Source organism: Anabrus simplex, chromosome 3 (genome assembly GCF_040414725.1).
Source record: "Anabrus simplex isolate iqAnaSimp1 chromosome 3, ASM4041472v1, whole genome shotgun sequence".
NCBI lineage: Eukaryota > Metazoa > Arthropoda > Insecta > Orthoptera > Tettigoniidae > Anabrus > Anabrus simplex.
Window position 1 is genome coordinate 232,450,481 of NC_090267.1, and position 24,817 is coordinate 232,475,297.

The 24,817-nt window shown below is 36.7% G+C and overlaps 1 protein-coding gene across 1 annotated transcript in view; it reads left to right on the forward strand.

Annotated features, from left to right (window-relative positions):
• Epg5 (ectopic P-granules autophagy protein 5) overlaps positions 1-24,817 on the forward strand; it is a 540,178-nt gene that overhangs the window by 405,063 nt on the left and 110,298 nt on the right. The window contains exons 27-28 of the mRNA XM_067143866.2: positions 207-386; positions 11,256-11,425. Coding sequence (XP_066999967.2) covers positions 207-386; positions 11,256-11,425 — 350 coding nt within the window. The remainder of the gene's footprint in view (positions 1-206; positions 387-11,255; positions 11,426-24,817) is intronic.

Genomic DNA, 24,817 nt, shown 5'->3' on the forward strand with positions numbered 1-24,817 from the left:
ACCAACTCTGGTTATAAAAAATACACAAAACTCTTGTGCATTTTCCTTGCTAGTTCTTATTGACATATTTCTCATGAGACAGCGTAACCACTTCTATCACAGTTGTTATATACTTTGTTGTAGAAGATGGACAGATTCATTTAGTATTTTATCGCATCTGGTCATCTGGATGCTGGTGTATGTGAACTCATAATTTGTTCCTCCAGGTGGTGGACCAGTACCTCCCTGACTGTCATTCCTTCCTTGGCACTGTGTTCATTCAAGTTCCGTGGTGGAGTTGGGTGGGCCATGTTCTCACAGCATACCCAACTGCTCTTTCTGCACGAACACACATCTGTCTCTTACATCTGCTTGTCAAGTTGGCTAATGAACCTAATGTTCGACAGGTAAGTTTATTGGTATATGTTCAGAAATATTGGCATACTCTCTGCAGATATGACCTTTGTTAATGACATTGAATCTTAACATTTGAAATTCAGTCTTACACTATTACATCTGTATATAAGCCTCCAAATAAAGAATAGAAATTTACAGAAACATACAATTTTGATTCTCAACCAACAAAAGTAGTCAAAAGTGACTTTACCTGTCATAGTACTTCTTGGGGATATACAGACACAAATGGCAAAAACCTACAAGACTGGGCTGAATGAATAAGTCTAGGGTTAATACAAGACCCAAAGCTGCCCCATTCCTTTAACAGCAGTCAATGAAGGCGGGGTTACGATATGAATCACATTTTTGTCTCAGACCACATTGCTCTCCAAACCAAGAAGCATATTGTAGAACCATTTCCAAGAACACAATGTAGAGCTCTTCTATGTATTATGGAAGCAGTGGTCAAACCTGAGAAAGTTGCTTTCAGAAGACCTTTTAACTTTAAGAAAGCTCAATGGGATAATTTCTCTCTAAACTTAAACTAAGAAGTGATAAAAATCAAGCCTGATCCTGAATGTGATGGAGACTTTGTAGAACTAGTAAAGAGTGTCTCCCGAAACTTATGCCACGAGTTTGTAGGATAGTATACAATACCTGGGCTTAATAAAGAATGAAAAGCACTCCTAAAAAGCATGAATTGTTCCTCGAAAATGATCCCTTCTCAGAAGAGACAGTACAAACAGGAGAACACCTTCTCAAGCCACATCATCAACGAACAGAAAAATGGCATGCCTTCCTCGAAATTTTGGATGTGAAATGTAATATGTACATATAATTTTACGAAGTTTATTCCACTGACTCAATACAGTACAATAATTGCTATGTCTATAAATACATTACAATATGTTATCAAGAGACTAGTTTCGACCCTATGTGGGTCATCAGCCTAAATAAGATACACTTTGATTTGCCAAAGTCCTGAGACAAAATTACATTGTGGAATAAAAATTAGCTGTGTGAAATGCGTATGTGGTGCGGTAATATACATATAAAATGGTGGAGTGGATGAAATATTGATAGATAAAATTATGTTGTACTGATCAATTAAAAATAAAAATTTCAGGCTTACGTATGTTGCAATTAGACTGTAAGAATAGTATCACAATGATTTTCTACGTTGATGATTAAAATTTGATGTTAAAAGTATAAAATGCCAGTTTGAATACAAAGTCCAGATGCTTCTATTGAATTGTATATTTCAAGTGCATCTTCAGGTAGAAAATTGAATGTTTGCATGTTGGATATTGGCGCAAAGGGTGTCTGTCTTGCTTAAGGTCCAATATTTCTCATATAGAAAATAAATGTAGGCAAAACCATGCTACTTCTTATAATATAATTAATATAATGGATTATCCCTGTGATATGAGCAGAATTCCCAGTTGAAGTTGGAACCAATAAAACCTGATGATGAAAAAAAAATCAGAATTAACTTGAGATTTTTAAAGAAAAGGATGGCAAAAAAAAAAAAAAAAAAAGAGTGAGTACTCACCTTGCACGTAATGTGAACGACTTGACTGGTGGTGTGCAACTAGAGTAATGGAAATGGCAAGGAATAGGAGGAGAGGAAAGCTGGTGCTGTGAGGTGCAACCCGGTGGAGCGGGTGGCCTGCGAAGGGAGGGGCGGGGAGTTGCGAAGTGGCTTAAGGTTGGGCCGAAGAGTGGGAGAATGATGGTGATTGTATCGACAAAGGACCTTTAATTAACTTAAAGAAAGATTTTTGATCTGCTAAATTGTTTTTCCTGAAATAGGTAATGAATAAATCAAATAAAATATTGGACTTTTCCGTTATTTCGTTAAGGTTATAGTTAGCATTAAAATACTGGTCCAGATGTATATAAAAATTCTCGATTATATCAAGGATTCGTATTTAGGTAGTTCTTTCTTAAGTGTTGTTTTAGGACTAAATTTATGTTTATTGATTATACTTTCTGTGAAGTGGCTACCAAAGCAGTTGAATTTTGCTATATGTTGGCCAATAGCCAAAAATTTATTATATTTGACTGCATTGATGTGTTCAGAATATCTTATATTAAAACCTCTTCCGGTGTGCCCTAGATAAGAAATATTAGTGCATGAGTTACATTTGAGCCTGTAAACACCTTATTTTGCGTACCTGTTGACCTTGTTGATGTGTGACGTGTTATCTAGAATGTGTGTACTGTTATTATTGGTTTTGAATGCTACTTTTACGCCTTTTCTCTTGAAAATATTAGTGATCTTATGAATTTCGTTATTAAAAGTGAAAAAGGATTCGTATTTAGGTACTTTTTTCTTAAGTGTTGTTTTAGGACTAAATTTATGTTTATTGATTATACTTTCTATGAAGTGGCTACCGAAGCCATTGAATTTTGCTATACTGTGAATAGTATTAAATTTAATGGAAAGATCTCTTGGCCATGGGTATGTTGAATGCTTGGAGAAATTGGCTATTATATGTTGCTCTTTTGTGAGGTTGGGGGTGAGTTGAAGTTTGACGAATAGTAACTGCGGATTGGGTGGGTTTTCTATAAATTTGATAGGTTAAAGAATCTGGATGTCTTATGATGGTTAGATCTAGAAAGTTGATCTTTTGATCTATTTCTGATTCCAAAGTGAATTTGATGTGGGAGTCAATACTATCTAGCCCTTGAGGGGTGGTGGGAGCGCCAGTTGATTTTTTATTTATTATTGCTAGAACATCATCAACGTATCTGGTCCAGAAGAGGATATTATCAAATTTGTTGTTAATTTTGGTGTGCTCAAGGAAATCAAGGTAAATTTCCGCAAGAATACCTGAGGCCAGTGAACCCATTGCCAGACCGTTCTGTTGGTAAATGATACCATTGAACATGAAAAAGTTGTTGTTTACGACCAATTTAAGTAACAAAATTAGGTCTTGAATCTCTAATTTACTCAAATGACTATTTTTGTTCAGATTATTTTCAATGATGGGAATTAACTTGGAAATATGAATGAAGAATCCATTATATTATAAGAAGTCGCATGGTTTTGCCTACATTTATTTTCTGTATGAGAAATATTGGACCTTAAGCAAGACAGACACCCTCTGCGCCAATGTCCAACATGCAAACATTCAATTTTCTACCTGAAGATGCACTTGAAATATACAATTCAATAGAAGCATCTGGACTTTGTATTCAGACTGGCATTTTATACTTTTAACGTGCAATTTTAATCATCAGCGTAGAAAATCGTTGTGATACTATTCTTACAGTCTAATTGCAACACACGTAAACCTGAAATTTTTATTTTTAATTGATCAGTACAACATAATTTTATCTATCAATATTTCATCCACTCCACCATTTTATATGTATACTAGCTGATGTACCCGTGCTTCGCTACGGAATTCTAAATTTTATACAGAATTCTAGGTTAGGTAGTATAAACGTTGTGAGCAAGATTGTATTAAGTTGCATAGCTCTTAACGTTGCCCTAGAAGCACGACAGGCAAGTCACCAATGTCTTTTCTCATATCAAGACTGGGTTAGGGAATTTTCATCGTAATGGTAGGCCAGCTTGCCTACCATCAGTCACAATCAGGTTGGGGAGTTTCCATTATAATGGCAGACATTCACTCCCCTCCTGCCTTTATAGATTCTCAGAAAGACTCTCTTAGTGGTTTTCTCAACTGAAATGAACATGGATCATTACAATGACGTCTGTAGGAATGACGCGATTAAAAGCAATGCCTTCATATGAAATACTCGATCAAATGAAAAACCACACATTTTTTCACTTTTAACGAACAGTACTATGCTGCCAAACTAACAGTCCAAAGCTACAGAGCTGGAATGACCAAGATGCAGACATCCGTGAACAATCTTCGTCCTTTTTCGGCGGGGAGGTGTTCAAATAGTGGATAGTCCCAGGGCAAAAACTATGCCCGTTTACTTATCGGCTTCCTGGGAGTACCCGATGAGTCGGAAAATCTCAATTACCTACACTGGCGGGGGAGAGAACTATCTGACGTGGAGACAATTTTTCCTCCAAGCCAGAGAAGAAACCACATCTTCGCTGCTAATTTGGAATAAAATTAATGTAGATTTAATGAAAGTGAAGAGGAAGGAGCTTTTTCTAAGAAACGGCTCTTTTCAAGGTTGGATTTTGAGTTATTTAGTGAATTCTGGTACTATAATTTTGAAAGACTAAATTTTAATTCCAGACCAGTTCATACTACTACTCCTACTATTACTAACTGAGCCAGTGCGCACACTGCTCATTCAAAACAGAGTATCAGAAAATGTATGAACCAGAGGATTGGCATGCTAAAGAAGAAAGTTATCTAACTCCTCAGCTATTTCCTGCCAGTATTCAGTTAGGCTGTTATACTCGGTACGCAGCAGTAATCCCATCTGTCGGAGTTGAATGTCAGCATAAGAGACAAAGAACATTACAACAAACAAAGGTCACTGTAATGTTATTGTTGATCTATGTTACGCACTTTCGATATTGTAGGCCGTCACATTATTAATTGTTTCTGGTTCTGAAATACCACTCTTATCATAGTCAGTACGGTAAAACTGAATAAAACGTAAATAAATGATCGGAAATTATATTCTCTATAACTTTTGTTATGTAAGTTAGTACTTTTCCATGGGACCAAGAACATAGGTATTTAAAAATTAAATTTTAGGTGCCTTCCCCTAAACTACCATTTCACCCAGGGTGAATAACATTGTTTATAGCTTAAACTGTAGTTTCTTATTCCCCAACTCTATATACCGATTTTCATTAAATTCTGTTTACCCAGTTTGTCGGGGCTCGGCGTTGATATGGACTTAGCAACAAAAACCCAAATTCCTGAATATCATAGTCGGTACGGTAAAAATGCATAAGATGTAAATGATCAGAAATTTAATTCTACATAACTTAGTATTTATCGATATGACCACTAATAATATAAATATTTGAGAATTGAATTTTAGGCCTTCCCCTAAACTACCATTTCACTCAGCGTGATAAAATAATTTATAGCCTAGATTGTAGATTTTTATTAAATTCTCTTCAGCCGTTTTCTCGTGATGCGTGAACATACATACATACAGACAGACAGACAGACAGAAATTACGGAAAAGTAAAAACTGCATTTTCTTGTTGCTGTGGACATGATCGATACAGAAATACCATTATTTTCAAATTCTGAGCAATGTACAGACAAAACTCTTATTTTATATATATAGATAAAAGTTTTGTCTGTACATTGCTCAGAATTTGAAAAGAATGGTATTTCTGTATCGGTCATGTCCATAGTAACAAGAAAATGTACTTCTTACTTTTCCGTAATTTCTGTCTGTCTGTATGTATGTATGTATGTATGTACACGATCACGAGAAAACAGCTGCAGAGAATTTAATGAAAATCGGTATGTAAAGTCGGGGGATGAGCCGCTACAATCTAGGCTATAAATCATTTTATTCACGCTGAGTGAAATGGTAGTTTAGGGGAAGGCCTTAAATTTAATTATCGAAGATTTATATTATTAGCGGTCCTATCGATAAATACTATATAACTAAAGTTATATAGAATTCAATTTCTATTTATTTATGTCTGATACATTTTTACCGTACCGGCTCTGATAACACGGATATTAATGAATTTGTATTTTTGTTGCTAAGTCCATATCAATGCCGAGCCACGAGAAAAAGGGTTAACAGAATTTAATGAAAACCGCTATATAGAGTCGGGGATAAGGAACTACAGTCTAGGCAGTAAATAATTTTATTTTTTCGAGATGAAATGGTAGTTTAGGGGAAGGCGCCTAAAATTTAATTTTAAATACCGGTACCTATGTTATTGGTGCTATAGAAAAGTACGGTACTACATAACAAAAGTTATAGACAATACAATTTCCGATCATTTATGTTTCATTCAGTTTTACTGTACTGACTATGATAAGAGTGGTATTTCAGAAGGCCTACAATATCCAAAGCGCTCAACACTGATCAACAATTACTTTACATTGACCATTGTTTGTTGTGATGTTCTTTGTCTCTTATGGTGCCGCTCAACTCCGATAGATGGGATTACTACTGCGTACCGAGTATAAGAGCCTGACTGAACATTGGCGAGAAATAGCTGGGGAGTTGGGAAACTTTCTTCTTTAGCATGCCATTCCTCTGGTTCATACATTTTCTGATACTGCAGGAACGTAACACACTGGTTCATCATAGCATTCACCAGTATCCAGTAATCGGGAGATAGTGGGTTTGAGCCCGACTGTCGGCAGCCCTGAAATTTTCCGTGGTTTCCCATTTTCACACCAGGCAAATGCCGGGACTGTACCTTAATTGAATGCTTTACGTCGCACCGACACAGATAGGTCTTATGGCGACAATGGGTTAGGAAAGGCCTAGGAAGTGGAAGGAAGCGACCGTGGCCTTAATTAAGGTACAGTCCCAGCATTTGCCGGTACGGTAAAAATGTATCAGACATAAATGAATGGAAATTGAATTCTATATAACTTTAGTTATATAGTATTTATCGATAGGACCGCTAATAATATAAATCTTCGATAATTAAATTTAAGGCCTTCTTCTAAACTACCATTTCACTCAGCGTGAATAAATTGATTTATAGCCTAGATTGTAGCGGCTCATCCCCCGACTTTACATACCGATTTTCATTAAATTCTCTGCAGCCGTTTTCTCGTGATGCGTGTACATACATACAGACAGACGGAGAGATAGAAATTACAGAAAAGTAAAAAGTACATATTCTTGTTACTATGGACATGACCGATACAGAAATACCATTCTTTTCAAAATCTGAGCAATGTACAGACAAAACTCTTATTTTATATATTTAGATTACCGCACCACATACACAGTTCACTCGTCTAGTTTTTATTCCACAATATAATTTTGTCTTAGAACTTCGGCAAATCAAAAGTGTATCTTATTTAGGCTGATGCCTCTTGATAACATATTGTAATGTTTTTATAGACATTGCAATTATTGTACTGTATTGAGTAGGTGGAATAAACTTTGTAAAATTATATGTAATCTTGATTCAATATGGAACCAATTATGAAATTCATAACCTTGAATGTGAAATGTAATAGTTGACAAGGCTGGAAATTATTAAGAAACCTTGACATCGATTCTACTGTTTCATCACAGGGATTGAGCAAGGTCACCCCTGACCAAGCAGGTTTCAGACCAGGGAAGTCACTTGCTAGTCGGACACTTAATCTAACTCAAACAAAACACACACACACACACACACCCTCCTAAACACTGGAACCAGGGTCTTCATCTGTGCACATATTCCACCTGAACAGTTGGGAGACAAGAAAGGAGCTGAATATCATTTGGGGGTGATACAGATGAAAATACTGTTATCACCCCAAATATCTGGGGTTAAAATTGGATTTACCCTAACCTGCAAACAGCACTGTATAGACACCAAACAGAAGGTATAAACCAGGAACAATCTTATCTGCAAACTCACCAACATCCAATGGGAAGTGCAGCCTAGTGTCCTTCGAACATGTGCCCTTGCCTTGTGTTTCTCTGCTCCAGAGTATGCTGCTCCAGTCTGAAGGAATTCTGCTCACTATAAATGTTTCCATATACTGTCCTGTACCTATTGTATGTTTATATTATTACAATTTAAATAGAGTTTGGTTTTATCATGAAAGGAACAACAGACTGATACATAGAGTGCTGGTATTGTAACCGTCCGTAGTTCGTGGATATTGAGGGTTCGTAGATGTTGTGAATATACCTCAGCTGGAGTCAGCGGTGATACATGAGTCTCCACTCATAGCATGGACATTCGATGAGCATCGATTAGGTTCTATTTCTATTTAATGCAAAGCTCTTATTGTCATAACAAGGAATCGTTCAACTAACTATGTAAGGCTAAAATATTTCTTGAAAAAATAAAGAAAGATATCAAAGGTGTTAGTTTCTTGGAAGGATCTTCCCAATTTAATAAAATCATAGTAACTAGAACTAAATGACAATAATATTTACATCATAATGTGATTGGAAAAATATGAAAATAAAATGAGATCAAATTCTTTGTTGGCTAATACCATTACAATTAATCACATCATTAAAATTAATATAAAATTCAATATCCCATCATGATGAAATCAAACATGGAACTTGCTGAAGGCTTAGTGTCACTTATAAAATTATTCCATTATCATTAATTGTCCGCCTGTTATAGAAATAAAATGAAAATCTTAAACATCTTGCTTATTTTTATCGTTCATTGATCCAAGATTTCATCTTTCTACCCTCTATCATTGTTATCGTTTTTGTCATAAATTGCCTAATTACCTATCAACTTGAGTTTCCTAATAATAACCTATCATCAGTGGTCATCCTTAAATAAGTGATCATACATCATTTAAAGACATTGTAACTGGATTGAATATAAATTCAGTCGAATAGGAACTGCATCTCCCAGGAACTCACGACCGCCACCTAAAAATGCACAATATCTAGCTAATACCATCATAATAAACAAAGGATCTGGAAATGATTTAACTGCACCTGGTCTCGCCGGAACTCTCTTCCTGAAAAATTGTGAAGATCTACCATCTACAAAGATCCATGCTACAAAGAAACTACTCAAATGAATACAACTTGCTTGAATATGATGTTCCACTACATCCATGTCAGTGTTATTTAATGTCGAAGACCTCCTATCAGTGATTATCCGTTCAATATATTTAATATCCGCACCGTGTCACACCACAAATTAATATCTTGATGATCGTACATCTATCTACACTTATGACCTTCGGAAATGTTACACGAAAAACATTAATGACAACCTTACTGCTTGTCTATCTCAGGATTCTCTTAACTTTGCATGATGAACACTTAAATCCATTTCTCAATACTAGATTCATTGAAAATCTCGAAGATTACTTATTACACTTTCGTGATATCTATTCTCAACAAATCATTTACCATAATAACTTCATTTCACCATCTAAACACTTCATCAACGACCCTATCATTTGTCATCACTTTCAAGAGCACCATGCTTACTCACAATTATCTATCCCAAGAAAGTCACAAGCATCTTATCCGAAGAACTGTTATCATCATTACAAAGCATGTCACAAAACACTTGCAATTGTACAACGTACGCGTGTACAAAAATTATCACATAAGAAGACCTTCTAAAAATCGACATTAAAATCGTATCACTTCACAAAAATATCTTCTCAGTCCTGGTATTATTTAAAATTATGAAGAAAACATCTCTTATATATTCACGATAATTATAGAGAAATCCAGGATAATTAACGACAAAATGCGTATTCTACAAGTTGAACCTTGCACGGGACAAATGACCTCAATATCTCCACACTATACTTAGCTGCAATTACGAATATCACTGAGCATTTGCAACAATCACATTAGGTCACTCAAGCTGTTTCCATTAATGTCACCTCATGACAAAAATAAAATCTTCTCTACTACTGTGCGTTCTACAAGATAGAATAAAGAAAGATGATATCTTGGATACTTATCATTGAAGATAACGTAACACTGCTCTCATTTCTCCATTTCATCGGTCTCAATCTGGCATTCACTTTACCATCGTTCCGGGTCTGTCAGGACACTAATCCTGTTACACCCACATGTTGACTCTCATCATTACATTGCAGGAACAATCTTCAATCATTGTGAGCAAATGGACCTGAAAGTTGTATAGACAGAATTAGCACAATGATATAGATGTTACATAATATTTCACTATTAGCCCCAAAACACTTGCCTTGTTTTAATAACAAATATTGAGTCTTGTTATTTTATACAATATTAGATCTTCCTAGTATGTCTTTCAATGTGGTTTTTTTTTTTAAAGTCCTACAGTTCCAAATAGCTTCTTCTTAATGCGTGTTAATAGCACTTATGTCAACCTTCAATCTTAGTTTTCAGTTCTATTTTCTACAATCCAATTGTTCATAAAACGAAAGTCCAATAAAAAATTGTTACATTAACAATATTGGTCCACATTTCATATTTTCTGCTAAGTTCGTTAGTTTATAATTTCTTTTCCATATGTTTTTGATATTTCAGGAATAAACTCTTTGATAATGTTATCTCTTCAAATTAGGTAGTTATACAAAGGAACACTTCACCATTTTTTGTCTTCATGACGTATACAATCAATTATCTATTCAGCGCCTTCTTGATCATTGAACTTATAACGTTAAATCATGGCCTCCGCCGCATGTTATTGCTGGACCTAAATGTCACATGCTAGACTTGCTTTTTCCTGCTGCTGAAAATGTAAACTAGCCTTTGCTTATGTATTAAATGACATTTCATGCCTGTAAGCATCCGATGACCATGGGTTCTGAGCTTATGAATCTCCGTCCTCATTTCGTATCTATCCAATTTCTTATTTAAATGAGCGAGTTATTGCAGCTATCAGACACAATTAGACGTATGACAACTGGACCTGCAGCTGCTGGACGTAGTTTTCCGAGTAATTCCCGTTGATCTCTTCCTTAGCATAACCTTCAGTGGCTCTTCAACTGACCCACATGCCATTGAACGGTTATAGTATAATGAATTATATTGTGTTACTTCAAACTTAGCACATATAGCAAATATAGCAGACCATGGAAACCATCTTCAGGCCTGCCGACGGTGATCAGGGTTTGGGTTTGGTTTTATCATGAAAGGAACAACAGACTGATACATACAGTGCTGGTTTAATGAATTACGTTGTTACTTCAAATTTAGCAAATATACCAAAAAGTCTTGAGCAGTTTTTAAACTTCTTGGTGAGAGGATGATGATTGAATAGGTATTTTTTGTTTTGTTTCTCTTCCCAGTCCTCGAAAGCTGCTCCTTTGTTACTGGAAGCTCAGAAATTTGCATGGCACTTACTTGACTCAGCTGCCTATGAACCTGTGATTAACTGGTGTGTTATGAGCTGTGATCCCAGAGTCATTCTTAACCTGGAAGAAGATGAGTCTAGTCCTACAGATGTTGCAGTTTTAGAGTAAGTACATTTATTACAACAAATTAATTTCATTTAATGTATTGTATTGACTTACAATTTTAAGACAAAATTTTTACAAAATTACAAAGTTAGTATTTTCATTTTAGCAGATATCAACATTCTGGAAAGGTACTGAAAGTTTGCTTCTGAGCCCCTTAGTAATATTATTGAAAGTAAGAAACAGAGTTTCAATAGCTTTTACTGTTTAGTTGTTATTTGTGGTGAACATTTTAGCTGATAACCCCGTAATTGCATCAAATGGACTTAACCTTTTCACTGCCGAGTTTTGATGACCATTACAAGTTGTCCATTTCATGACCGTATCGATGTTTTGACAATAATCAAGAAGTAAGTATAAATAACCACCTAATCGATACTTTATTAATTTTATTCAATTTTGCCTGAGGCATTAATAAAGTATCGATTAGGTGGTTATTTATACTTACTTCTTGATTATTTTTGATGACCAGGCGAACCCTCTGGTCCGGGTTTTTTAAAGGAAGAAGCACGTTTACAGATGCATATTTATTGATACTGTTAATGGAATGCATACCGTCCCCTTAGCCCTGCATCCCAATACGGGTTGGGGATGAACTGAGATTATATTTTACACCATATTTTTACGGCTGGATACCCTTCCTGATGCAAACGTCAGTTGAGAAGGTAATGAATATGAAATGAATGATGGTGAATGAAACTGGGTAAGGAAGTGGAAGGAATCGGCTGTGGTTTATGAATAGGAACTGTCCCGGCATTCGCTTGGTAGTGCAAAAGGGGGGCGAACCACGTTCAGGACAGCTGATGGTGGGTTTTGAACCCACTCGCCTGCCGAGTGCAGAGCTTGACTCTATAGCCGTAGCATGTTATACGCGTGGCTACTCCGCTCGGTGATACTATTACTGAAACATAATATAAAATTGTTGATCTAAGAACTGTTATTATCGAAATCATTTACATTTGGGAAAAAAATAATTTATCTGAGGGAGAGGTGACAATTCTGCACGAGATTCATCATTACTACTTTGTCTCACATTTTCTTGTAGTTCAATATCGCACTTAGATATTCTCCATCTTCACTATCAAAATATAGCTCTCCAGAATCACTATTTATGAGGAAACATTCAATTTCTTTGTCAACAAGAGATGAATGTATACTTCAAGACGCTATGATGGCTACACATTAGCGGGAAAGATGGTCCACTCCAACAAAGCTGAAATAACACCAGATTGCTTTCAAAACACGTGAAATGGAGTGGTATATCTGCTGTACAGAACTTGTTTGAGCATTTCCACGGAATCTCAAAGCATGACACTATATCGCGTTCATTTGTGAGATCGGTGAAGTACACACTGCACCAAAACGTATATATACGGGTTTGGCAGACGAGGCACGGCGTTCAGTAACGTATATATACGAGTTTGGCAGTGAATGGGTTAAGGACTTGATACAGACATTTAAAATTTATAGTACAGATGTTAGGTCTCCAGCAATATCATCTGATCATTACTCTGCCATTGTACAGTATTTTATTGACCTCATTTGTTCTGTGCCTCCAAATATGAGCATTCGGTAGAGCTCTCAATTCTAAAATTCTGTCATCTACTTTATACACAGCTTTACTATTCACATCATAACAATCTGTCCTTATAACATTGTTTTCTTTATCTTATACCATGAAATATTTCGAAATAAATGGTGTCTAGTGCACTTTCGAACAAACTGAACGAAATGCTCTGCTAAAAGTAATCATACTCAGATGGAATGTATATTTCTTTTAGAACATCTCAGGATGCAGCATGTATTCTTCTAAATAAATTAATCCTCTTCATTACACTGAAATGTTTAAGGCTTCCCACCTTGCCTTATGTGAAAGTGGGAAACCACGGAAACCATCTTCAGGGCTGCCGACGATGGGATTTGAATCCACTACCTCCCGAATGCAAGCTCGCAGCTGCGCGACTCTAACTGCATTGCCAACTTGCTAGGTACACTGAAATGTAAAAGGCCATGTTACTTTCAAGTTACTACCCCTTTGGCTATACTGAAATACAGTAGAAGTCCGCAATAGCGAATACAGCATATAACGAGAACTTTGTTATAGCGACAATATCTTTCTGTCCCGTCAAAATTCCTATATTAAACTGTATGTCTTCCTTCGGTTACAGCGAGAGACCTATCGCTGATGCATCCATTATTACGAGTGATTTAGCGTGCACGATTTTTTCCGTTCCCGATATTTATGCACCCCAGCAATTATATTGCATGCGATCGATTACCTTCGGTATCGTTTCCTCCCTATGTCCTCTAGCGAGTTTTCTTGTCAACATTCAAATGTGATTAAAGTTAAAATTGAAATAATTGATAAAGAGATTCAACCTATTCAATACAAAAGAATAATGTAGTGAATTACATTCCCATTTAATAATTGGTAGAAATGGTACCGGTTTCGACCCTAGTCCACGTCATCATCAGCCGATTAAGACGAAAAACAATGCATAGGATCAGTAGAAGAGGCGATATAAAAATGAAATGGGGGTAGACACTGTAAAACTTAGAAGAAGTAAAATGCAAATCACTCAAAAGAAAACAGTGCGCAATTCTCTGAGCTGTAGCGTAGCACACGCAGCACTAGGCAAAGTCCCACAATGTTTACGAATAGCGGAGAATGGTTAAATGAGCCAGTTTTTAAATACTGTCAGGCATAAAGTCACATCACAATCAAACACGTACGAAGATCCATAATCGTGCAGGAGTTGAAGATGAGTATATCCATTGAAGCAACTTGCCAGCTCCCGGTGATCAGCATGATGCATTCAATATCAGGCACTGTGGTTTCAAATGCCCAAAGTAAAATGGAGAATAGCTTGACAGTCCAGTAATTTTCCTCAGTCGCGGGAAAGTAAGTATATAGATAAATGTAATACAATTCAATCACCGGGAGCTTCAATGGATATACTCATTTTCAACTCCTGCACGATTATGGATCTTCGTACGTGTTCAATTGTGATGTGACTTTATGCCTGAGAGTATTTAAAAACTGGCTCATTTAACCATTCTCCGCTATTCGTAAACGTGGGATTTTGCCTAGTGCTGCGTGTGCTATGCTACAGCTCAGAGAATTGCGCACTGTTTTCTTTTGAGTGATTTGCATTTTACTTCTTCTAAGTTTTACAGTGTCTACCCCCATTTCATTTTTATATCGCCTCTTCTACTGATCCTATGCATTGTTTTTTCGTCTTAATCGGCTGATGATGACCTGGACTAGGGTCGAAACCGCTACCATTTCTACCAATTATTAAATGGGAATGTAATTCACTACATTATTCTTTTGTATTGAATAGGTTGAATCTCTTCATCAATTATTTCAATTTTAACTTTAATATTCTTCAATACGGAACAATGAAATTTTTAACTTTAAATTCAAATGTGATGTCAGAGTCGATTAGTAATACCCGTCAACTGCTGTTCCGTAAAGAAAATTTGAAACGAAAGAGACAATTTTGTAATAAATGCGTAAATAACCTGTCCGATAATGGTTGTTAAGTCGTTAAAAGTAAAGGCTGACTAAATGACTGCTTAATTTTAAGCCAAATACTGCAATTTAGTAAGAATGGGATACACCTCGAGATATGGTAGAGTGCATAATTGATTTCAGAGGTTAGTTTTTATTTTCTCGTGTCTGGATAAATTACAGAAAAGCTATTATAATCATTTATAGCAAGGTTATCATTTCTCTACTGGCTCTTGAAGTGTGTTTTCATCATACGTATAATACGGATAAGTTAGGATAGGTGACGCTGTTTGACTAAGAAAACTGAAACGTTTGCTACAAAATGCGATCGATCATCTTCGGTACGGTAGAGTTTTCTCACTATGTGCATTTGCGAGCTCTCTCGTCAACATTCGAAGGCAATGTTGGAGTCGATTAGTAATTCCCGTCAACTGCTATTCTCTAAAAAAAAATTCAAAATGAAAGAGGATAACACGTTTTCATAATAGATGCGTAAATAACGTGGCCGATAGCAATTGTTAACTGGTTAAAAATAAAGACTGAGGTAAACGATCTCTTAATTTTAATGTTACATACGAAAATTAAGTAAGAATGTGATACACCTCAAGATATGGCAGAGTACATCACTGATTTCAGAGGATAGTTCATGTCCTTCTCGCGTCTAGTTAAATTTTGGAAAGGCTATTTACATGTAAATTTTTAGCAAGGAGGTTATCATTTCTCTACATTGTGTTTCAAATATGTTTTCATGATACATATACGGTCAGGTTAGGTGACGCCGTTTGAAGAAGAAAACTGAGGTGTTTTGCCACAGAAACCTCTGGAGTGATACCGTATTTCTCTGAATCCAAGACGATGTTTTTTCTCTCAGAATCTCATGCGAAAACTCAAGGGTTGTCTTGCATTCGCGGCGTAACAGTGCATTAATGGATACCACTGGCAACTACCACGGTAACTACGCTGCTTCTTTTCACACGCGCATGCACACACAAAACTCGTTGACAATAAACGAACACCTCTTTATTATACATCGCTAGCTGCGACAGCTGGTTGTACAGTGCCTGTGTGTAATGGCACTGGATCTCAGGAAATAGTGAAGAGAGTGTAACGGTTCAAATCCCGTTACAAGATTATATCTGTACTTTTATTATTGTATGATTTATCTGTATTTTATTATTATTATTATTATTATTATTATTATTATTATTATTATTATTATTATTATTATTATTATTATGTCAGTATTATTATTATGTTATCTGTGATATTGTACTATTATTGTAATTATCCGTTTTATTAAATTTTGCAATTGCCTGTTGCTTGCAAGATTGCACTTAGATGTATACATATATACGTATGTGTAGTATAACACTCAATACCTGTACAGTGAGAATTGTTGTATACATTAGAGATTGGAAGTGACGTTGTTATATTGCGACACCACTGGCGATTCTGCCAAGTCATCGCCACTCAATGGCTACGTCATCGTATTTATTTAGCAATGCGCGCACGGACTCAATAGCCGCGGGGCTATTTCACCACTGGGTGTAATATCTGTCGCGTAGGTGGGAGTATGTCATTGTTATTTCTGGAGATTACGTAGTTGTGTCAACCAACGTCTATATAAGGTAGCTCCATATTGTAGCGTCAGTCATTACTTATACGGATGCAGTACAGTGAAGTAGTCTACTAGATCAAGAGGCCAGGTGGTCAGTCAACCAGTGTGAACGAGAGATGGTGAAGACTCAGTGAGCCAATATTGGTCATTGAGAGAGTGAGACCAAATGGTTGGTCCGTCACTTAGTGGAAGACGCGGACGCAAGGCTTACCAAGGAGTCAGAGAGGGCAACCCTGGACCTGCCAAGAGGTCATACCATATTGACTTACAAAGAAGTCAGATGATATGGAGAAGAAGCAGTCGCAAGGATGTATCACCACGTTAGGCGTGACACATCTACAGTAAACACCAGAGCAATGGATTACGTCGTAATTACACTCAAAGTGTTGAAGGTACAGTCAAGTGAATCAGTGAGGGAAATATTTCGTATAAATTGTTAAATGTCCGGTCAAGAAGAATTCAAATTCATGCCTAGTTTCTTTCAGTTGCAATGTCATAATTTCATATTCTCATCTGTTTTATCGCAACAAGACTCACTATTTTTTTATATATTATTTAAAGAATATATATATTGTTCTATCAGACGAATTCAGAGTTTCATTTCATTGGCAGTAAACTATCTTAACCTCAAAATTAATGGGGAAACCAAACGCCAATCTCCTTTTCCCAGAACTTATATGGTATGTTGTCAAAAGTAAGCTTATTACCCCACACCCTGTTAGTTTAGTATTAAACATAAAAGCTCTCAAGAGAATGAAGTTCTATTAGCCTTTACAAAAACGTTTCTCAAATCTGCAGAATGGCATCAAAACATGGGAGCCTTCGAATTCTTAGACAGGCTGGCTACTCAGTGGCAGAGTTATAACGCATCTGTTGTACTTGACGCTTAGTAAAATTTTTGTGATGGATAGTTGTCTTGTAAAGGTACGTGGAAAAGGTATTGCTGGCAAATTTTCAACGGATTCTCGTCGATATTATGATAGGTACCAATTTTAAATTAATGGTTATTAAACGCTCGGAAATGTAAAGTAATTGTCCGCCATTAGGTGCGTGCAGCGGTAGCCAGTTATATCTGACGCTGAGTAAAAGTAACAGTTTTATAGACAGAAAGAATAATTTCATGATGAATCGTCGTATTTTAGAGCCGCATGGAATAGGTATTGCCGGCAAATTTTCAACGTGTTCTCTTCGGTATTATTATGCCAGTTATAAGTTAGTGGTCGTTAAACCCGTGGAAATAAACAATAATTGTGCAGCCGCAAGAAAATACGGCATAGGCCTAACTAAAGCCAATATTTGGTGTTAGCGTGAAGAAAAAGAGCTAAAAAAATGCATAATGTACCAAAAATGCATTCAGTGGTCCGCAACAAGGGCGCTTTAAAGAAGTCGAAGATGAAATTGTGAGGTATGTGCATGAAAAACACAAGGGCGGAATGGCCATACCGTGGCGCAATAAACTCGTTCGTCGACTTTCAACGTCCGCGATTAGGTGCATGCAGAGGTAGCCAGTTATATCTGACGCTGAGTAAAAGTAACATTTTTATAGACAGAAAGAATAATTTCCTGATGAATCGTCGTATTTTAGAGCCGCATGGAATAGGTATTGCCGGCAAATTTTCAACGGGTTCTCTTCGGTATTATTATGCCAATTATAAGTTAGTGGTCGTTAAACCCGCGGAAATAAACAATAATTGTGCAGCCGCAAAAAAAGTACGGCATGACGAAAGCCAGTGTTCGGTGTCTAAAAATAGTCTGAAATGCGTAGGCCTACTGTACAACAAAGGCATTCATATGAATTTACAAAATACTTTTTGAGCCTGATTTTAATTTTTTTGAAGGAAAAATTAGGGTTCATCTTGGATTTGTAGAAATATGGTACTATATTTTTTTCAGAATTAAATTAAACATACACTTTCACGTAGTATCGGATTTCGAAAAATAACGAGTAAGCCCTAGTGTGTATCATCTGCGGAAACGCAAGTTTTGAACAAACTGATTGTCGTTTCATACCGAATTTTAATGTGTATGGGTTTTTTCCGACTTTTATACAAAAAATCGGATATAACGACAATCCGTTATAGCGAGTAAATTTTTCGCTGTTGTGAATTCTCGCTATAACGGACTTCTACTGTATTCAAGACCATGTTACTTTCAGTAATTATCCCCTTGGCTACACTAAATGTAAAAGGCCATGTTACTTTCAAGTTGCTATCCTTTCAGCTAGACTGAAATGTAAAAACCATGTTACTTTCAAGTTGCTATCCCTTTGGCTACAAAGATATATTCAAGACTATGTTACTTTTGGTAACTATTTCCTTGGCTAAAGTGACATGTTCAAGACCATGTTCCTTTGAAATTGCTATCCCCATGCCTGTACTGAAATGTACAAGGCCAGGCTACTCTGATGTAGCTATTCCCTTGGCTGCACTGATACTGCTATCCCCTTGGTCAGAACTTCATAGTAAGTCAAATAATGAAAGACAGGATATGATCAGGAACACATAATAGGATAACACAGTGAGAGGTCACTGTGGGAAAAGTGTGTGTGTCAGACAAGGAAAAAAAAGGGAAAAAAAAAGACATATCTACATTTTAATAAACTGCTGTCTTCGTATAGATGGGCTTTCTCCTCATCAGTTCCAGTTCTTCTACATCTATTTCTTCTCAGTACCCAATGAGCTCACTTTTACTCCCTAGCTTCATCAGAAGGACAGGCATCAACTCTAATTGAGTTGCCATCTTGACAGATCTTCAGTCTTGATGTGGAAAGTTTATGATAAGAAGAAATTCAAATAAACACACAAAAAAGAGACGAGACTAAAACTAAAGATGAATACAGATGATAAGACTAGTAATACAGGATGAAAGGAGCCCACTGATTAATGGATAGGAGGGCACACTTAATTTGCCACTTTTGTTACTTACATTTAGACAAAACTTTACAAAACAAACTTTCTATCATCATCATCATCATCATCATCATCATCATCATCATCATCATCATCATCATCATCAATGTCATGAATGATCTGCATTTAGGTCTGTCGCCCAGATGGCAGATTCCCTATCAATTATTTACCTCATATTTACAATTTTTTATCTAGCTATCTATTGAATATTTTCAACAAACTTGGGAATTAATCGAACAGTTCCCTTGATAATTTATTCAGTAATTTATTCCAATCCCTTACTCCTTGTCTTTTAAATGAATACTTGCCCCAATCTGTCTTCTTGAATTCGGATTTTATCTTCATGTTAGGATCTTTCCTACCTTTAAAAGCTTCACTCGAGCTTATTATTCTGCTTAATTCATTCCACGCCATCTCACCACTGACAGCTTACTCTCAAATCTTCCCAGTCCAAAGTTTGTAAAATTTTAGTAAAACTACTCCTTTGTCAGAAATCACCCAGAACAAGTCATACTGCTTTCCTTTGAATTGTTTCCAGTTCATATACCAAGTAGTCCTGGTAATGGTCCCATACACTGGAACCATACTCTAATTGCAGTCTTACCACAGACTTATACACTCTCTCCTTTACATCCTTACTACAACCTCCAAATACTCTCATAACCATGTGAAGCATTCTGTAACCTTTCTTAATTGCCTCGTTAATATGATTACCCCGATGAAGATCATTCCTTGTATTAACACCTAGGTACTTATTGTTCCCGATGAGGTACTATCACCCCCATCAACCCAATAATTAAAACTGAGAGGAATATTCCTCTTGGAAAAACTTACAGCTTGACTTTTCATACCATTTACATTCATAACATTGTTGTCTGTCCATCTCACAATATTGTTTAAGTCCCCCTGCAGTCGCTCGCAATTCTGCATCTCATACTACACTATACAGTATAACATCATCCTCAAATATCCTTTTCTGTGAGTAGTGTTCATATCATTTATGTATGTAAGAAAACATGAAGGTCCAGTAATATTCCTCTGTGGGTCACCCCTCTTAATCATTATAGGATCAGATAGCACTTCACCTACTCTAATTCTTTGAGTTCTATTTTCTACAAATGTAGCCATCCATTCAACCACTCTTTTGTCTAGTCCAATAGCCCTCATTTTTGTCAGTAATCTTCCATGATCTATCCTATCAAAAGCCTTGGATAGGTCAATAGCAATACAGTCCATTTGACCTGAATCTAGAATATTTGCTGTATGTTGCTGGAATCCTACAAGCTGAGCTTTACTGGAATAACATTTCCTAAACCCAAACTGCCTTCTATCAAACCAGTTAGTAATTTTGCAAATGTGTCTATAGTTTCTAATGACAGTTACACCAACCATACTGTACCAGGAAAAGTTCTTGGGTAAAGGGCATGAGTAGGACCTCAGGGAGTGGAACTTGGTTTTGGAGCCGATACAGAGTAGGATAGACTCGCAGAGCAAATACTAGATGCTTAAAAAAAAAAAATTTTTAAACAATTTATTAATTCTTCACCCTGCAATATGATTATTGGACTCAAATCTGGCATTGAAATTAAAAGTTTGAACGTAATCTTCCTGAATTCTGTTCATGAAAATTAAATGAATATCACTGATTACGAAGTCTTTCGTATGTGAGAATACGAGGTATTAGATTTCCACCTAAAGTCTTTCTAAATATGAGCACAAACTTGTAATTGCAAATTGACATGAGAATTTAAATTTCTGTTGAAAGTTTTTCAGTTTTTCAGTTTGTAAACCTTGATGTATAGCACACTTGAAAAGCCTAAAGTTCTTCTATGAGATATGAAAATTGAATTTGAAAATTAAATTAATCACAAAAGATGAACTTCTGAGAAATTATGAGAACTCTGAAATATTTGTTCACACGCGGCACTGAAGTTTCCACTGTTCAAAATTAATGAGAAAATTTTAGTCAGTTTGTTACTACTCACTTAATGAAAGAAATGTTGCTACAAATGTTGAAGGATGGACGTCTGGAATATTCCGTGGAGAATCAGGATCGACGATGTTCCCTTAACACACCATGTTGACGTCCCCCGATGAGGTGATGATAGCTGGAACTGGATCGTGTAGCATTGTAGCTCGTTAAGGTGACTTTTCGCACACGGAAAATTCACTTGGTGCAAGTAGTTATCACTGACGCTGTCATTTACTGTTGAACACAGTTTATGGCGTAATTGAACTTTAAGACGTTAAATGAATAATCACACTTTCCTGTATGAAATACTATTTAAAGTCGGTACTGAAAACGTTCATAATTACACAGTTCACACTTGAAAAAGGCAAATCATAGTCTATAATCACAGTCTTTGAACACGGTCATTAAGTCACTAAGGATTATTTTCTGATTATCTTGTTATTATAACGTCATATTACCTCAGAAAAAGTTCTTAGTATTCACCCAGATTACTACTGTAAGTTGTATACTACTATGGCATGAACACTACGTGAATAAAGAAACACAGTTCAATACTCGAAAAGAAGTGAGTTCTGGTAATTCTACACATTAGTTTCTGTTCATTGTAGAAGTTCAATATCATGTGAAGTAAACTAAGTCCACACGTAATGATATATTCTGTGAACGTTAAATATTTGGTATTTGCACTTCAATACGTTCACTCGTATTATATTCTCAAATGTCTTTAGAATTAGACTGTAGTCGCGACGCAATATACTAAATACAGTGCGACGTCTTTTATAATTTTGTCGGTTTATAACTTCGTATTCCAGAAACGCTACGGCAGGTACTTTCACCGTGACTGCGCGGACATACTGTACGAGGGTCGGTCTCTCCTCTGTCTCACTCGCACACATCTGTGTACTCGTCCTTGTACTGCGCTGCTCTGCTTGTTAGCCTTGACATATATACCGGCGCTGGGAGGGGTGGTTCTCTTGGCCATGTGACCGTGAGTGCATAATTTTCTTAGACTTTAAATTATTATAACTCAACAACCGTGGGATGGATTAATTCGAAATTCACTGTGACGATTTATAGCAACAACGTATAGGTTGATTAAGATTCTTTGACAAGACGTTCAAGGAGAAAAGAGCTGGGACCAATTGGAGGTTAGTGGATGTAATAAGAAGAAGAAAAAAAGTTAATCAAAACAGTATATTGTTTCTACAAAGGAAATCAATTTTAAATTTTACAACTCAATTTTATAACCTGACACACACAAAAGAAAACACTCATCGTGAATGACGTACATTAGAATAGAATCCCTAGACCATTTACAAATTATAATATTTGACTAATCAAATGAACGCGGTAACCTATAAAGCCTCGGAAAATATGGACACAAATTTCCAAAAAGGTAAACAAAGAGAGAAGAAAGGCACGGGAAGGACCAAGGACGGGGATCACAATAATGGGAGTCGCCTGAGTATAAACATTGCCAAATGCAGGAACAGTTTTATGTGATAAGTTGTACCGTCCAGGCCACAAGTTCAATCACTCACCAACTCTTGAAATTGGATATTACTCAATGTTCATTTGTTAAGAAAAAATATCACTCATATCATACTTAAAAGAAAACCGGCCACAACAATGAAGATAACTCCAAAATCCATAGGAGGAGAATAATAGTGGTAATTATAAAATAAATACTCTGTTGCTCACCCAATGCAGCAAATAAAAGAAGTGGAGCTTCCCAGCAAATACTGGGAAGTCCTCAGACGACCCTCCAACCACACTCGGAATCAGTGCTGGACTGAAGACCGAGTATGTGGGGGAAGCCTTTATACCGCTGCAGAAAGTTCCGGAAAAAAGTACACAAAACGTCGAGAAATATCGGACACTGACGTAGCAGATGACGTAACGCAGAGGAGACTCAGTGTGTAGTTAGCAATTCACCAGGACGGATGCACGGCGCGGCAGCAGAGAAGGTCCAAGGCCGGTTAGATGAGTGAAGTATCGGCGAGTATATGAACATAGATGAAGTTCCAGATGACGGTAGCCGAAAATAGGTGAGTGATCGTTACATATTCCCCCGCCGGCCAGGAATCCGAAGGATTCCGGAAATCAAGATGGACCCGACGAATGGCGACGGGCGAAGAGGAAGGAAGAAAAAGAGGAGCTGGAACAAAAGCAGACTCGGCAAGAAACAAAGTTTAAATAAACATAATAAAGGCACAAGGAAGGGAAGGGGGGGGGGGGTATTAAAAATTTACAATAAACAAACACAGTATGGTCTAGGGTATTTAACATACATAATATATAAAAAAAATAAAACAAAAGAAGGGGAACATTCCCCAATGTTCACCAAGATGGGAGAGTCCAGTTGACCCGGGTGGGGTTGAAGGGTCACTGGGTAGAGCAAAAGAGAAAAGAAAAAGAAAGAAATTACTGAAAATACTGTTTCAACTGCGAAACATGGGCCTTTTTAACAATGGAAGGATCATTTGCATCCTGTAATAAAACAGAAACCGGAGTAGAGAAGTGAATGATTGAAAAAGGGCCTGTCCAACGAGGGCAAAGTTTAGCAGATATATGATCATTCGCGGAACTTTGAGGATGATTCTTTAACAGTACTTTATCTAAAAGTTTAAATTTTGATGGACGGTGCCCACGGTCGTGAACCCGTCGATGGACCTCCCGTGCCTGGTGCAATTTAGTTAAGGCCCTTTTCCACTCCGCTTGAGTGACTTGATTAGGGGGGCAAAGGAGCAAAGAAGGTAGATCCCATGTTAAATCCAAAGGAGTTTGCAAATCTCTACCCAAAAACAATTTCGCCGGGGAAAAAGAGGTGGAGTTATTGATGGCAGAATTAAGTGCTAGGGCAAAGGCAGGTAATTCAGAATCCCAATGGCGTTGATCTTCGGAATGAAAAATGGACAATAGAACTTTCAAATTTCTATGATATCGTTCGACGAGATTGGCTTGAGGATGGTAGGGGGAGGTAAAGACCTTGTTAATACCATTCATAAAGCAAAAGTTGTAAAAGGATTGTGAGGTAAAAATGGTAGCGTTATCCGAAACTAGGTATTTCGGTAGACCAATAATAGGGAAAATTTGGTCATTCAAAAGCCGAATAATAGTCTGAGCAGAAAGCGTACGCAACGGACGCAAAATCAAAAATTTAGAGAAACCATCAAGCAGAGTAAAAATATATGCATTGCCGTGGGAGGATTTAGTGATAGGTCCGACAACATCAATATAATACCTCTCAGCAGGATAAGTAGAAGGTGTGGCGGAATGAGCACCAAAGGACAATGCGTTCCGGGGTTTGTGTTTTTGGCATAAAGTACAAGATTTAACCCAAGTGAAGACATCCTTACGCATATTGGGCCAAAAGAATTG